The 16,425-nt window shown below is 29.3% G+C and overlaps 1 protein-coding gene across 1 annotated transcript; it reads left to right on the top strand.

Moving 5' to 3' along the window:
• Positions 1-8,425: 8,425 nt before the first annotated feature.
• Positions 8,426-12,558, top strand: LOC110647214 (cuscuta receptor 1). The gene is made up of 4 exons (XM_021800937.2): positions 8,426-9,096; positions 9,195-9,353; positions 10,079-10,228; positions 10,321-12,558. The coding sequence occupies exons 1-4, from the start codon at positions 8,739-8,741 to the stop codon at positions 12,462-12,464; spliced, it is 2,811 nt and encodes a 936-aa protein (XP_021656629.2). The 5' UTR covers positions 8,426-8,738; the 3' UTR covers positions 12,465-12,558.
• The last annotated feature ends 3,867 nt before the right edge of the window (positions 12,559-16,425 follow it).

Genomic DNA, 16,425 nt, shown 5'->3' with positions numbered 1-16,425 from the left:
TGGCAGATGGATGTCAAAATAGCTTTTCTCAATGGATACATTGAAGAAAACATTTTCATGGAACAACCTAGAGATTTTGAATCCCAAGATGGTTCTAAGGTATGCAAGCTAAAGCGATCCATTTATGGGTTGAAACAAGCTTCGAGGAGTTAGAACATCCGTTTTGATGAAGCTATTGAGTCATTTGGTTTTATCAAAAATATGGATGAGCCATGTGTATATAAGAAGGTTAGTGATAGTGCTATCACTTTCCTTGTCTTATATGTGGATGATATTCTGTTGATAGGTAATGACATAGGTATGTTGACAAGTGTAAAAGTATGGTTATCAAATACATTCTCCATGAAAGACTTAGGGGAGGCAACCTATATTCTTAGAATTCGTATTTATAGAGATAGAGCGAAAAGAATAATTAGTTTATCTCAAAGTCTATATTTGGAAAAGGTGTTAAAGAGATTTAACATGCTTGATTCCAAGAGAGGATTGTTACCAATGAGACATGGTATCCACCTTTCTAAAAAGATGTCTCCAAAGATACCTAAAAAAAGAGATAAAATGGCCAGGATTCCATATATTTCGGCTATTGGAAGTTTGATATATGCAATGATGTGTACTAGGCCGGATATCACACATGCTGTTAGTTTGACTAGCAGGTTTCAATCCAATCCAAGTTTAGAACACTGGATAACTGTCAAGAATATCCTTAAGTACTTGAGAAGAACTAAGGATTTATTCTTGATTTATGGAGGTGGTGACTTGCAATTGGATGGTTATATTGATTCTGATTTACAATCAGATATCAATGATAGAAAGTCTACCTTTGGGTTTGTGTTCATTTTTAATGGAGGTGCAGTTAGTTAGAAGAGTTCCAAAAAGAGTACGACTGCTGATTCCACTACAGAGGCTGAGTATATTACTGCATCAGATGCTGCAAAAGAGGCTGTCTGGATAAAGAAGTTCGTGACAGAACTTACAGTAGTTCCTTCCATTGAGTCAGCAGTTCCTCTCTATTGTGACAACAATGGAGCAGTCATACAGGCTAAGGAACCCCGGTCTCACCAGAAATCCAAACACATAGAAAGGCACTACCATATTATCAGAGAGATAGTTGGGCGAGGCGATGTAGTCATGCAGAAAATAGCATCAGCTGAAAATCCAGCTGATCCATTCACAAAGCCTACGTCACAAACTCAGTTAGACTTACATCTTAAGAAGATAGGTCTAAGATATTGTAATGAATGACTCTAGTGCTAGTGGGTGATTGTTAGTAGTATGCCCTAGAGCATATCATTTAGTATGTATCTTGTACATATTTTATTAATAAAAGGCAATTTCACTTTTCCGTTTACATAATATATTTATGTGTAATAGAAAAGGTCCATTGATATTTTGTTAGAAATTCTTTTCTTAAGTTGTTAAGAATATGAGTGATAGTATTTCTAACACAAAGTATCATAAATTGGTTCACAATCAAGGATACTTCACAAAAGACATGACTTATCCAGAAAGGTTGTAATCATGTTTGTTCCCAAGGTATTTATATGAGATATAAATAAGATGGAGCGGTGAGTCTCATGCCACATAACAAACATGATAGGCACTTATACATGACAAGTAAGCCGAACCAGTGACGCATATGACAAGCACATGGAGTTTACTCTTGTCAATGCATTATCATTTATCATATCAGTGTATATAATCTTTAGACCTAAGATAACACAGTTATATTATATATAGGTAGTTTGAGTTTGATACTGCTTTCATACTTGTACTGTGTATGGGTATATGGGCATGTGTTGGCTCTTACCAGTTATATATGGAGATAGGTATTGATCAAGATGGAATATGTTATCCTAAGTAAATAGTGATAAAATCTTATGTTCATTTAATTGTTCTTGATATTTCAAGTTCCTGGCCAGAACAGACAGATTTAATCAGAAAAGAGTTGCTGATGAGAAAATCTTTTTAATCAAGAACTGGAATTAAAAGAGAACATAATGTTCATAGCAAATGGAGTTTGACATTAACCATGACTTCAGCTCGAATTGAGATTTTGTAACAGAGAGATTTTAGTGCATGGTAACATATGATTATAGGTTCATTTAAGGTATTCCTTGTTACTGATTGGGTGGCCATGACACGCTATGCTAGGTGTCAACCATGGTCTATGAGATGCCTAAAATGATTTAGAAAAATCATTTATGGTAAGAAAGAGTTCTAATGATATTAAGAGTTAATATCATATCTCATTGCCAATTAGTGATGAGCCTAGTGAGTCACACACATACACAAGTTAATCACCAAGTTAAATGTGATTTAATTGATTAATTAAATAGTTTAATTGATTAATTAAATAGGTTTGATTTGCAATGAGATTGCAAAGTCTCTAGCATGGCTTGAAACCAAATCTAGGTTGTTGGATGTATAGTATAAGTTAAATTTATATTTAAAGTGTTTAAATGTGAATTTAATTGTGAGAAATTAATTAATAGAGATTAATTAATTAATTTATATTTGATATAAATTGATTAAAAGAGGAGAAATAATGATTTTGGGTTGAGAACTCAAAATTAAAATATAAGGGTAAATTGGTCATTTCATTTGGTGACATGTGACACTATGAGATGGTGACACATGACATCATATAAGTTTGCCATTTGTCTTTCTATCATGCAAGGTGATCAAAGTCAAGATTAAATCTAGCTTTGACACTTGGCTTAATGTGATTAAGTCAATTAAAATTAAGATGCAATGTGGTGATGACATGTGGTAAAGGGTTTAAGTGATGACCTAATTATAAAAGGGAAAAGAAAAGAAAAGAACACTCACTCTTATTCTCTCCTAAAGGTGGCGGCACACATAGCTCTCCCTCTCATCTTCTTCTTTTCTCATCAATTCAAAGAGAATTGCCCAAATTCCTTTGAATTAAAATTGCTAGAAATTATATATAGTGTCCTATACACACATACAACCTCTTTAACGGCAAGAATCCAATTTATAATTGGTTGGCAAAGGCTTAAGAAGCAAATTGGGGGCTGCCTATTAGTGATCTTGGTGTGAACAAGCTAGAGGGACAATACTTGGGGTCCTATGTGCTTCCTAAATGTGACAATCACATCCATAGTGCATCAAAGAGGTTAGTGCTCTAACTCCTCTTTTAAACTAGGGTTTAAATGAATTAATTTGTTAATTCACAATCTTGAATGACAAATATAGATCCTAATACATATTAAAAGTGTTTTAATATGCAATTGAGCATTGAAATTAATTAGGCACATAAGAGATATAGTATGATGCATGTAACCCTAGAAGAAAATTTTTGAAATTCAATGCTCTAATGAACAACTTTCATGCTTCCACTCCTTCAGATGGTGCATAGCCTATGCACTAGACTATGTAACTTCTGGCAACTTAAGAATTTCTTTGATTTTCTGAGCGTAAACTGCATTGGCTATACTGCTCCTTATGCAACTTTCGGCAGTCTTCAAAAATCTTCAATTTTAGGCTTCAATTTTTACACTTTTAGACCCAGAATTCACTCTTACTTGGAAAATTACCTTTTGATCTCTCAAAACACCAATTTATCTACAAAATAAAAGAAAAATTAAAAATTAATTTAAAAATTGATAATTATGTAAAATTAAGTAAATAACTAATAAAATTAACTAAAAATGACTAATAAATGGATAAAATGACTATTAATCTTAATTTAAATGAATATATGAAATACATATATCACGAATCTTATCAATTGTATATTTGTGTTTGACATTGCTAATTATTTTGTTTCAGTTTACTAATATTAATAAATTATTATTATTATTATTATTATTATTATTATTATTATTATTATTCAGACTTCAAGAAAATATTAATTTTACTTTCTTTCCGTTTTAACTTCTATCAAATTATTTAAAAATTTTAATCTTTTTGCATTTCTTTTTAAATTTTAGTCAATCATTTTAACTATCTCAACTTTAAATATACCTTTTAATGACATTATTCTCAAAATTTAATTTGGAATATAAAATTTTATGAATATCAATTTAGGAAACAGTAAAACCCTTTAACCTATTTTCGCCGGTTTCTCGTGTTGATGTGACATCAATTTGAAAAAAAAAAATCTAAATACTCTCAAATTATATATATATATATATATATATATAATTTAAATTCTGTTTGGTATCGTCATTGAAATCAACGTTGAGAAAAGTAATTTTTTAAGTACATTTGGCATGTTTTAAAATTTGATTTAAAAATAAATCTAACATATTTTAATTATTTCAAATTATTTTTTTTTTAACAACATTTAGAATAAAAATTTTTTTTGAAAGCATTTTTTTTAGCTCTTGAAACTCAATGTCAACAGACACCTCATTGTATTGCCCCCCTCACATTATGTTTTCTTTCTCCTTCTGCCCTCTATCTCCCCTTTGTTCTTGCCTAAATCAATCCTTACCCAGAGCAGTTATCTCCCAAATCAATTCCTCACTTCAATCAAAATTCTTACCTCAATGCAAATAGCAAACCATAGAAAATTAAAAAAAAAAAAAAAAACAAAATAGCAATGGAAAATTTTTTAAACCCGTAAATAAAAAATTTTAAAAAATTTTCAACCAGCAGTGGACAAGTTCCAAGTCAAATCGTTTTTTTCCCAATTAATTTTTTTTAAATATGAAAAAAAAAACTACAAATTAAATTGGATCAAACCAAAATCAAAATCAAAATCAAAATTTTAAGGTTCACAATTACGCCTAGCTCACTCAAATTAAAAAGAACAAAATTTTAGTGCAAGTACATTGAAAGATCGCATCTACTTAAAAAAAAAGGCATTTTAGACAAAAGAGATCATGTTTGCATAAATTTAGATATTTTAATTTTGGATTAATTATTTAAAATTTTCAATTTTAAAAAATTGTTAGGATCAATTATTTAAATAATATTTTTTTAAAAAACTATTTATCATTCTAATTTGAATATGAAAATATGTACAAAAATAATGTTTGCTTAAAAAGCCATTAGTTAAAAAAAGATTTTCAAGATTTAAAAAGTAAACATAGAACCGCCAGTTGAAGAAACACTTTCAATGGCAATTCATTTGTGTGTCCTGTAAGTGTGTGTCAATGTACTAGTGTGTGTCAATGCTTAAAAACTGTCAGTCAAAATGACATTTTTAGGATGTGTCAAATTATTTAAGAAAATACTATTTAAAATGGTGTTTTATTGAATATGGATAAAATATTTCAGACCATTAGAATGTGTGAAATATAGAAAGCATATTTTAAAAGTATAAAAAGCAGACTGTGAAATTTTTAGAGTTTTACCTTATCTCTATATTAGATTTTTTCCCTTTTCTCTTTTCCTTTATCAAAAAATTTATTTTGTTTTTCTTATGAACAGTGATTAATGTATATAAGTTTTTTAAGAAGTACTGCAACCTTTTTTTTTACATTTTTGTTATGAGTGTAATTATTTTCTTTATTAAAAAAATCAGATTTAATAAAAGTAATTTAATAAAAATTAAGATCAAGAAATTTAATAATAAATTAATATTAAACATGAAATTTTTTGAAATAGAAGCATAAAAAAGTTGAAGGTGTTTGATTAGGTGAGTTAACAAAAAAAAAATAATATTAGAAATTTTTGGGTGAAAATTAATAATTATTGCATGAAATATATACTAGAATGTACCCTTTAGTACTCTTTTAATTATTACAAACTTAATAGTGTAATGCTAAAATCAGAATATTTGATATCATATTAATATATTAATTTAATTTTTAATTAAATTTATCACAAAATTTGACGTACATATTAAAAAAAATTAAAATTAAGATATTAAATGAGCATATTACAACATTAATTAAAATCAATAATTTACATTAAAATTTAAAATTTACCTTAATTGTAATATTTTTACTTCTTAATGTCAAAATCCAAACAGCAATTCAATTTTCAAACTCTGTATATAATATCAAAAATAAATCAGATTGCATACAAAGAAAAAAAAAATGTTAGATACAAAGGTAACAAAGGGCAAAAAAAATGAGAAAAAGAGGGTAAGAAAGGAGAATCTTGTTAAAGGGAAAGAAACTCTTTAACTTTGAAGAGAATTGTATCTAGCATTTTTTTTTTCAATATTGTGATGTAATTTTATGTACTGATCTAGAAACTGCTGACTCAAACAGTATTGTTATGTTATATTTATTAATTTTATATCTATTTATTATAATAAATGAACATATAACTATTTATTTTGAAATTATTCCTTAAAAACAAAATTAATGAATAGCTTTAAATAAATTAAGAGTATTGTAACTATTTTTTATTTACATTTTTATTATGAGTGTAATTTATTTTTGTGATTTTATTTGTGCTTTAAATTAATTTATAATATAATAACTCTAATTTTATAAAATATGCTAATTCTATCTTAGTATAAAATTCTTGCTCCACTTTAAATTAACAGGAATTCTCACTTGCTAAAAAAATTTACCTATCTTGTTGTGATTTCTTTTTCAATACACTGCAACAGTTTGCTTTGAAAACCGCCAAATGAAAATGGCGATTTTAGTATAAAAAATTAAGAGCTTCGATTAATATGACAACACATAAGACTGTCAGTTTGATTAGTGATTTTGTGAGTAATATTGCTCTACTGAACTGATACAAAGATACGAAAATTATATTTCAATTGACGATTTCTTATTTAGGTGCTTAAACATAAAATTACTTTTTCAATCAGCAATTTCTATCACTCTACATTATTTTGATAAATAATTTAAATTTTACATTATTTAATAAAATATTTTTAAAATCACATTATTTAAATAAATAATCCGAATTCTTACTGGTTTTAAAAGCCAAAAATAAGTCTTCAAAATTAAGGGCTTTGCATTCCTTAAGCATCTGGTGCTCTCTTCTTCCCTCATCTTCTTGATTTTTTCTTTTTTTTTTTATTTATTTGTATCTAGCAATTTTTTTCTTTGTATCCAACATAATTATATATATTATACAGTATTTTTAAGTTGTGTTCTTGCTTTGATTTTCACATTAAGAAGAAAAAGAGTGCAATAAAGTTACATTTTCAACTTTAATATAAATTGTTATTGTGATAATTGGTATGATATATTTATTTAATATTTTAATTGTGATATTTTGTTAATATGCATATCAAATTTTGTGATAAATTTAGTATTATGTATTTAAATAATTTTAATTAGCTAAAATTTAAATTAGTATGCTTACATGATGTGAAATATTGTAATTTTACTTTTTCTGCTATTAAATTTGTGATAATTGGAAAAAATAAAATGAACATGCTTTTGCTAATATGTTGATGTAGTGTATAAAATTTTTATAATGTATATCATAACTTTCTGTAATTTTAGTGATAAAAATGTCAATTTTTAAAAAATTTTGTAAAATAAAAATTAGGAAGATACAAAATTGATATTTTTATTAATATATATTGTCCATATAAACCTTTGATAAATTTATATATATATATATATATATATATATATATTAAAATAAAGATTTGAAAATTTTAGTGCTATGCATGCAAAGCTAATTTAATAAATTTAATACTTCATTTTAATTATTGGGATATAAAAATTATAAATACAAAATTTAATTAGAATTTGTTGCTATATTTATTAAATTTAAATTTGTATTAAAAGTTCAGTTTATTATTAGGGAAAATAAATTCGCTATATATTACTTATTTCAAAGTTCTAATAAATTTTGATAAATGTTTAAGAAAAAGTCAATTGAAATGATATTTTCATATGTAATATGATACACTTAAAAGACGCTAATTTAATTGATAATTTTGTGTATACCTAATAATTTTATTTAAAATTAATCAAATTTGTAGTGAAATTACTTCTTAAATGTGATTTTATAGCTATTAATTAATTATTGAAATTACTTTTTCAATTGACGTATTTACAAGTACACACTAAATTTATGAATAGTTTCAGATTTATATTATTCTAGTAAAAAGTTTTTAAAAATATATTATTTAAATAATTAACTCAAAATACTCTTTATTATTATTTTAAATATCTAAATACTTTAAAATATTTATTTAAATAAATTATTAATTTATAAATAATGCTATTATAATAATAATTAAATACATATTTTTTAAAATTAATTATTAAATATGCCTCATAAATAAATAATCTTAAAATTATATAATTAAAATTTTATACATTACGTAGAGATAAAATAAAAAATAAAAATTTTGAATAACGTCAGACCACTAATTTAATGTTTTTAAAAATATGATAAATTACTATTCAAATTAATTTTTTAGAATAATTTTCTCAAACATATAAAGGGTCAAACCATCCTAAATCATAAACAAAGTGTAAGTTTTTCAAACGAGAAAATTATATTACAACAATTGGCCGTCAAATTCACAATTCAAAGTAAAAAGGTTGCCTCACTTTCGCAGCCAAATATGACCAATGCCAGTCTTGCTCTTCTTCATTCTCTTCTTTTCCACGAGATAGGTATTTGGAACATGAAGATTCAAAGAAGCACAGTGCATCCCTACAAAAGCAATGCCTGAGCTAGTAATAATCAACTGGGTGGGTTTCTTTCCATGGAATCTAGTAACATGAAAATTTTCACTTTCTCATAGTATTTATAATTGTGAGCTAGGTTTTTCAGTTATATATCTACGAGAACTCGGATATAACGAGTGAAGTTCAATATTGAGTAGGATCATGGCTCTGAAGTGGGTATGGATAGGGGTGGCGATTATGTTTTTGTCAGAGACGTGGTGGTGTGATGGTTGTTGGGAGCAAGAGAGAATTGCTCTCTTAAAGCTTAAGCCTTTCTTCGGCAGTCCTCTTGCTCTACAAAACTGGGTAGATGCAGAGGACAATTCAGATTGTTGTCAATGGGAAAGAGTCGAGTGCAACAACACCACAGGGAGAGTGTCCCAACTCTCTTTAAATGATACAAGTGCCTATTGGATTTCAGGGAAATGGTATCTTAATGCTTCTCTGTTTCTTCCATTTGAAGAATTAACTAGTCTCTCCTTGAAGGGGAACTCTATATTGGGTTGTGTTGAGAATGAAGGTAAGGGCTTTGCTTCAATCGTTAAATTTAATTTTTTGCTTTATGCTTTTGATTCATGGTTCTTGTTCTTAAATTTTCAGATCTTTCTTTAACTGCAGGTTTTGAGAGATTATCGACAAGGTTGAGCAATCTGGAGGTTCTTGACTTAAGTTTCAATTCCTTTAATGAAAGCACATTGCCATCTTTAAACGTATTTTCATCTCTCAAATCTCTAAATCTTGGATATAATCAGTTCACAGCACCAATTCAAGTACAAGGTCAGTTCAATTTCATTCCTTTTCTATCACCTGTTTGCAAAAATGCTAGGCTAGTGAGGTCTTCTATTTCACAGAGGGAAAGCACTCGGGTGTAGTGGATATTATACCAGGTCACCAAATTATCTGCTTTTTAAATAAAAAATATATGTTTTACTGCCATGTGGGTCTCTCACCGGAAGACGGCTTGTAGCCGGTTCACATGGCCTAACTGTACCTATAGCACAAATTGAACTATTTTCATTGGATCATTTTTTTCTTTAGCAAGTGTAATGAGGGTTGGTCAATAATTAAGTGAGCATTGTTGAAATTAACCCTCAATGTAATGTTCAATAAAAGTTCCACCTGTTGTTTCTTTCTCTACAAACATGGAAGTATGATGACTTGAATCTTCCTCTTTATCTTTTCCAAAGCAATCTATAGCACATTAGCAATAAATTACTGGGTAACTTGGTTTGGCCTTGTTCATGTTCTTATGCTGGAGCTTTCTTGTAAAACTCATATCTCTTTCCTTGAAGAATACTCCATTATAAGTTCCTTGTCTCTCTCTGTTGTTGTTTTTTGGGTTTTAAATTTTTAAATAGAAAATCTAGTAGAAGAAGACATGAAAAAAGCAACTATCATTATTTCTTGTTATTATTCTTATTATTTATTGTAGTACATGAAGTTGTATTTTCCAGCTTAGGTTCATAAATTCACTTCTAATACATCTTGTTAAATATTTTTAGATTTGCCCAATTTAGAGAATTTGGAAGAGTTGTACTTGGATCAGATTTCGCTCAACAATAGCTTTCTTCAAATGGTTAGAGTTATTACTTCTCTAAAGGTTTTATCATTGTCTAGTTGTGGACTAACTGGCTCATTGCCAAATGCTCAAGGTAAGGTTGATCTCTCTCTGTCTCTGTCTCTGTCTCTGTCTCTCTTTATATGCGCGCAGGTAAAGCATCTTCTGTAAATGATTCATCTGCAGGACTTTGTGAATTGATACATCTCCAAGTGCTAGATATCAGCAACAATAGTCTCCAGGGTAACTTGCCTTGGTGTATGGTTAATTTAACATCAGTCCAACTGTTGGACCTCTCTTCCAATCAATTTTCTGGAAATATCTCCAAGTCTCCCCTTACGAATCTCATTTCCCTTGTGGACCTAGAACTTTCATACAATCACTTCCAAATATCACTTTCATTAGGTCCATTTTTTAACCATTCAAACATCAAGCACATCAATTGTCAGAATAATGAAATATATGTGGAACCAGAGTTGCATTCAGCCCCCAAATTTCAGTTACATTCCATTCTTCTATCTGGTTGTGGAAGCTGTGGACCCTTACCAAACTTTTTCTATCATCAACATGACCTGAAAATAGTTGATCTCTCAAATATGACCTTGCAAGGGGATTTTCCAAACTGGCTGTTAACAAACAACACAAGGTTGGAAGTACTTTATCTCGTAAATAATTCTCTTTCAGGACATTTTCAGCTTCCAGTTTATCCTCATATTAATCTGTTGGAGTTAGATATTTCCAGTAATAGCTTCCAGAGCCACATTCCCTTGGAGATTGGAGCATATTTCCCAAACTTGAAATATTTAAACATGTCCAAGAATGGCTTTGACAGTAGCATTCCCTCTTCTTTTGGCAATATGAAATCTTTAGAGATTTTGGACTCATCCAGCAATCAATTGTCGGGCATCATACCTAAACAGTTGGCCGTTGGTTGTTTCTCATTACATACCCTTGTCTTGTCAAACAACAATTTGCAAGGTCACTTGTTCTCTGAAGATTTCAACTTGACAAACTTGTGGTGGTTACAATTGGATGGAAATAACTTCAGTGGAAGGATCCCTAATTGCTTGTCCAAGAGCTCTTTGTCAATTCTGGATCTCAGTGATAACCATTTCTCGGGGAGGATCCCTTGGTCGATAGGCAATTTGACATATTTGCAGAACCTTATTATGTCAAATAATCATCTTGAAGGTGCAATTCCATTGGAATTTTGCCAACTTCTCTATCTTGAAGTTTTGGACCTTACAAACAACAATGTCTCTGGTATTTTACCATCTTGCTTTAGGCCTTCATCAATAATACATGTTCACTTGTCTGATAATAGGATAGAAGGACCAATGACAAGTGCACTTTCAGACAGTCGTTTCCTTGTTACATTAGATCTTAGCAATAACCACATAACTGGTAGAATTCCAAAATGGATTGGCGGTCTTCCTGCATTGAGATTCCTTCTCCTGAAGAACAACAATTTTGACGGTGAAATCCCACTTCAAATGTGTGAGTTCTACAGCTTAAGCTTGATAGATCTTTCTAATAACAACCTTTCCGGTCCCATTCCTTCTTGTTTTGCAATTGATCACCCTGATGTCTCTTCACCTCCTAAGATTTCCAGCTCTTTGCCTCCGCCTCCTCCTCCCTCTGGACCAAAGTTGCCTCCCTCCTCCCATTCTTTAATGTTTACAACAAAGCATTTTTCCTACTCTTACCAGGGAAAAATTCTCTCATATATGTCTGGGATTGATTTCTCATGCAATAAACTAGTGGGCGAGATTCCTCCTCAAATCGGAAACCTTAGTAAGATCCACACGCTGAATCTGTCACACAATAGGTTTACGGGTCCAATCCCAGAAACATTTTCAAACCTGAAGCAAATTGAGAGTTTAGACTTTTCCTATAACAAATTAAGTGGGCAGATCCCTTCTCAGCTTACCCAGCTAAACTTTTTGTCAGTTTTTAGTGTGGCACATAACAACCTATCTGGCAAGACACCGGAAAGAACTGAACAATTTTCAACGTTTGAAGCAAGTAGCTACGAGGGAAATCTTTACCTCTGTGGACTGCCATTGCCTAAAAGTTGCACTTCAACTGAATCATCATCTTTGCCTAGAGCTTCGGCAATGGAAGAAGAAAGTGGTTTTCTTGACATGAACATATTCTACGTTAGTTTCACAGTCTCCTACATATCTGTGCTGCTAGTGATCTTCTTAGTTCTATACGTAAATCCCCAATGGCGACAAGCATGGTTTTATCTAATTGAGATGTGCATTAGCTCTTGCAACTATTTTGTTGTAGGCAACATGCCTAAGCTATTCTGGTATAGAAATAAATAGCTTCCACATTCTTTTTGGAATTAATAGATTGTAACAGTTGAACACAATCCTAAATAATTGGATATGCAGATTTAGCAACAATTTTTTAGGTTCAGCTAGATTATGTCTCATTCATGTCTTGGCAATTTTCATCCTTAACAAAAGCTTGATAGAAAAAAAAAAAAAAAATAGTGGTTGGAAGCCCTAATCAATTATTCAAATGGAAATTAAAATGGTGTTTAAAACAAATAAATATTCTTTTATTAATTTATGTTTACGTAATCATGCTTGAAACACATCAACAAGGGGTAATCTACTTGGTTTTCCTTCACTTTTAAGTCACGAAAAGTTTATAGTTTAAGTCTCCATATCCATTTAAACAAATTTTATTCAACGAGGGAAATCCTTTCCTCTTGTGGACCGCCACCACAAAGCAGCTGACTGCCGAAATTTTATCATCATCAATGTCAGGAGCTTCAACTGACAATAAAGAGAGAAGCTGGCTTTATAAACATGGATGTTTGCTATGTGAGCTTTCTGGTGGCTAAAATCATGCTGTTGTTGGCTGTAAATGCAGTTTCGTGCGTAAATAGTGTTACTTCATTGAGGCTGTGAAATATTCAATTAAGAACAGGACCATGTGATGGTTCCAGTAAATTATGGTGCCCTTCAGCACTAGATATGACTTTTTCTAAAAGGAAAAAAAAAACTTCCGTATAAAAGTTGAAAGGATGACTATGAGTATCATCTTATTTACTAAATTAATCAAGTTTACTCCAATTTGTAAAAATTTGACAAACTCTGCAAGACTCCAAAGGCTCCATAGAAAGAGGAGGGTTTGTTGTTTTATCAAAAGGGAGGCAGTGACGTGATGGTTGTTGGGAGCCTGAGAGAATTGCCCTCTTGCAACATAAGCCTGAATTCAAATTTTCTTATGAATTGTCTTTTTGGGGGACAAACACTAACTGTTTTAAGTGGAAATTGGTCATGCACAGTGCTACCACAAGGTGAGTTACCCAACGCAGTCTTTCTCAAGCAAGGGATTGGAAACTTAGGACATTGGTAAATAAATGGATCAATGTTTCTTTCCTTCCAAGAACGACTTAAGATGGAATTATATCATTGGTTGTGTTGAGGAAGAAGGTTTCAAATTTCTTGGATTCTTACATTTGCAACTAAGTTAGTGTTTGGTATAAATGAATTTCATAAAATTTTGTGAAATTCATTTATAAATATAAAATTTTAATATTTGATTTCATAGAATTTATTATAATTAAAATCAAATTACATCAAAATTGTTAGAATTTGTAAATGAATTCTAAACTTAGAATCATATATATTTTAAGTGATAAATTATTCTTCTATTACATATCATTTTATTTTATTTTTTTTATTACAAGCACAAAATTTATTTAATATAAAATATATTAAATAAAGAAATTGATTTATAAATTTTATGATAAAATTGAACCGATTCATTTGCAAATGAAATGATTAGAAATTGGGTTTGCCCCATAATCTTTCCTCTAATTTTCCTTTAACCACTGGATAGAACTCTCATGCGGATTTTGAAAGACTATCAAGACTCACCAATTTGAAGCTACTTAATTTAAATTATAACAAATTAAACAAAATTACCCTATTGTCTTTTAACTTACCGTTTATCTTTTAAGTTATTAAATATCTACATAGCAGTGGAAGGAGAGTTTGATTTTTGTTTTGGTTTAAGCTAAAATCAATTCATAGAAATAGCTTCTTTGCAAAGTAGGGATAAAATTGCATACCTATGCAGCACGGATATGAAAACGCACACATTAAAAAATACAGATTAGACATAGGAAATGGCATTTTAAAAAATATAAGAAATGAAAACATGAGTAAATATATAAATATAAAAAATATAAGAATTATATATATATATATATAAAAGTTTCATACTCATAAAAAAAGTAAGCTATAATTTATATACAAATTAAAATTATATAACTTTATTTAACCAAATTATTGTAAATTACATACAAATTATATAATACAAAGTATACAATTTGTCTATATATTTATTATCAAAATCAGAATTAAAACCATTTAACTAATATATAAAAACCAATCAAAACCATTAAACTAATATAAAACCCAAATTTTACCGACATCAATTTCTTGAAATGCCATGTGCCAATGCGATACTCAACTAAGGGAATGCTCTGCCTGGCATGGGTTGAGAACTTTGGCAAGCAAGAAGGAAAAAGGAGACAGATTTACTCACCTGCTGTCCCATTGCCCTCGCCGCCATCAGTCACTAGCAGCAGGTGCTCCTCCTCCTCCTCTTCTTCTTCTTCTTCTTCTTCTCTGATGCGGTGCCCGACAAATATCTAACCTAAGTTTAATATATATATATATATATATATATATATATATATATATATATATATATTAAAGACACACATTTCCTCCCCGGAAACGCCTTTCTGATTCTCCATATTTGTTGAAATGGCTCGGAAACATCTCGCTAGCGCGTCCTCGCGTTTCCAGGCCGGAAACGTTTCCGACATGGAAAACTCCACCCCGTGCCCTTTCCGTGCATCATAGCTGCGTACATCAACCTTCTTTAGAGTACACAACATATGTCAAGTCAGCAGTTTAGACTCCACCTTCAGTTTGCGGAATGAGGGTATAGTTGGTTCCTCGAATGGTTCTGATGCTGTTAGACAGTCCATTCCATGATCTTTGTGTAGCAGATATTCCAGCAATTTCTTCAGGCCGGCAATCTGTGAACTGTGATGTTTGATTACTTCCTTGGAGTACTAATATGTTGGCTAATCATTTGGCTCAAAAGGTTGTATGTAATTTTCAGGATGCTCCTCCTCACCTGATTGCTTTTGTTCTTTTTGATTCTCGTTTTGTAATTTCTGCAATTGATTAATGCATGTTCTGTTCAGATTTTTCTAAAAAAAAAAAAAAAAAACTGTCCCTCTAAGGTTGTCACCAATGCGAAACAGAATGTATATATTAACAAAATTAAAATAATTTATTCATTATAATTTTTCATAATGTATAGTAAAACTTTGCGAGTAAGTATTATATTAACTAAATTAATTAGAAAATTGCATAATACGACAATTTTTATTTATATATTATATTTTAAATATTAGGCATTATATTTATCAAATTAATAAATTGTACAATATGGAAAAGAAGCCATCACGCAAATAAAAGATAGTTTAGAAGATAATTATTTTTTCCTCTTTACATTTTCTTATAAATCTCCACTTTGTCACTTTATAGTCTAAATTTATTTCTTAACATAATTAAAATTAGTGTAATTGACATTCTAAAAAAATAATTAAATTGGATCATTTTATTATAACATTATATAAATAAAAATATTGTAAATTTATTAACTTGATCAGTAGAATATAAACTCGTAAGAATTTTTTATAAGTAGTGAAAAATTATAATAAAATTATTTTAATTATCATAATTTTAAACATTTCTTATGACACCCACATATATATATTAGGTAAACATGAATGCGAAATGCATTTATAATATAACACAAATATTTTAGCACAATAGGAGATATTTTCATAAAAAAATATATTTATTATATTTTAATCATACTCTCTCTCTCTATATATATATGTATATATTTTAAATATAAAGTATATAATTTTTTAAATGTAAAATATATTAACTAATTAAATATAAAATTTAGAAATGCAAAATATTTTTGTTAATAAAAATAAAATCTTAGACTTAATTATTTTAAATTGAAGGTTAAATAGATTATGATCATAGTAAATTAGACCAAATTTAGATGAAGGGCTTAAATTATTAACAGAATGAGAATTGATAGATTAAATTATCTCAAATTAAAAATATAAAAATTAAGTGATAAATTTTAAAAAATCTCATAAACTAAATTATAATTTATCCCTTTTTACACTACATTTAGATAAGTGGAAAGTAAGGGAGAAGGAAAATA

The sequence above is a fragment of the Hevea brasiliensis genome, chromosome 17, assembly GCF_030052815.1.
Source record: "Hevea brasiliensis isolate MT/VB/25A 57/8 chromosome 17, ASM3005281v1, whole genome shotgun sequence".
NCBI classification, from domain to species: domain Eukaryota; kingdom Viridiplantae; phylum Streptophyta; class Magnoliopsida; order Malpighiales; family Euphorbiaceae; genus Hevea; species Hevea brasiliensis.
The sequence above is the reverse complement of the archived record's forward strand: the minus strand, read 5'-3'. Positions and strand labels throughout refer to the sequence as shown.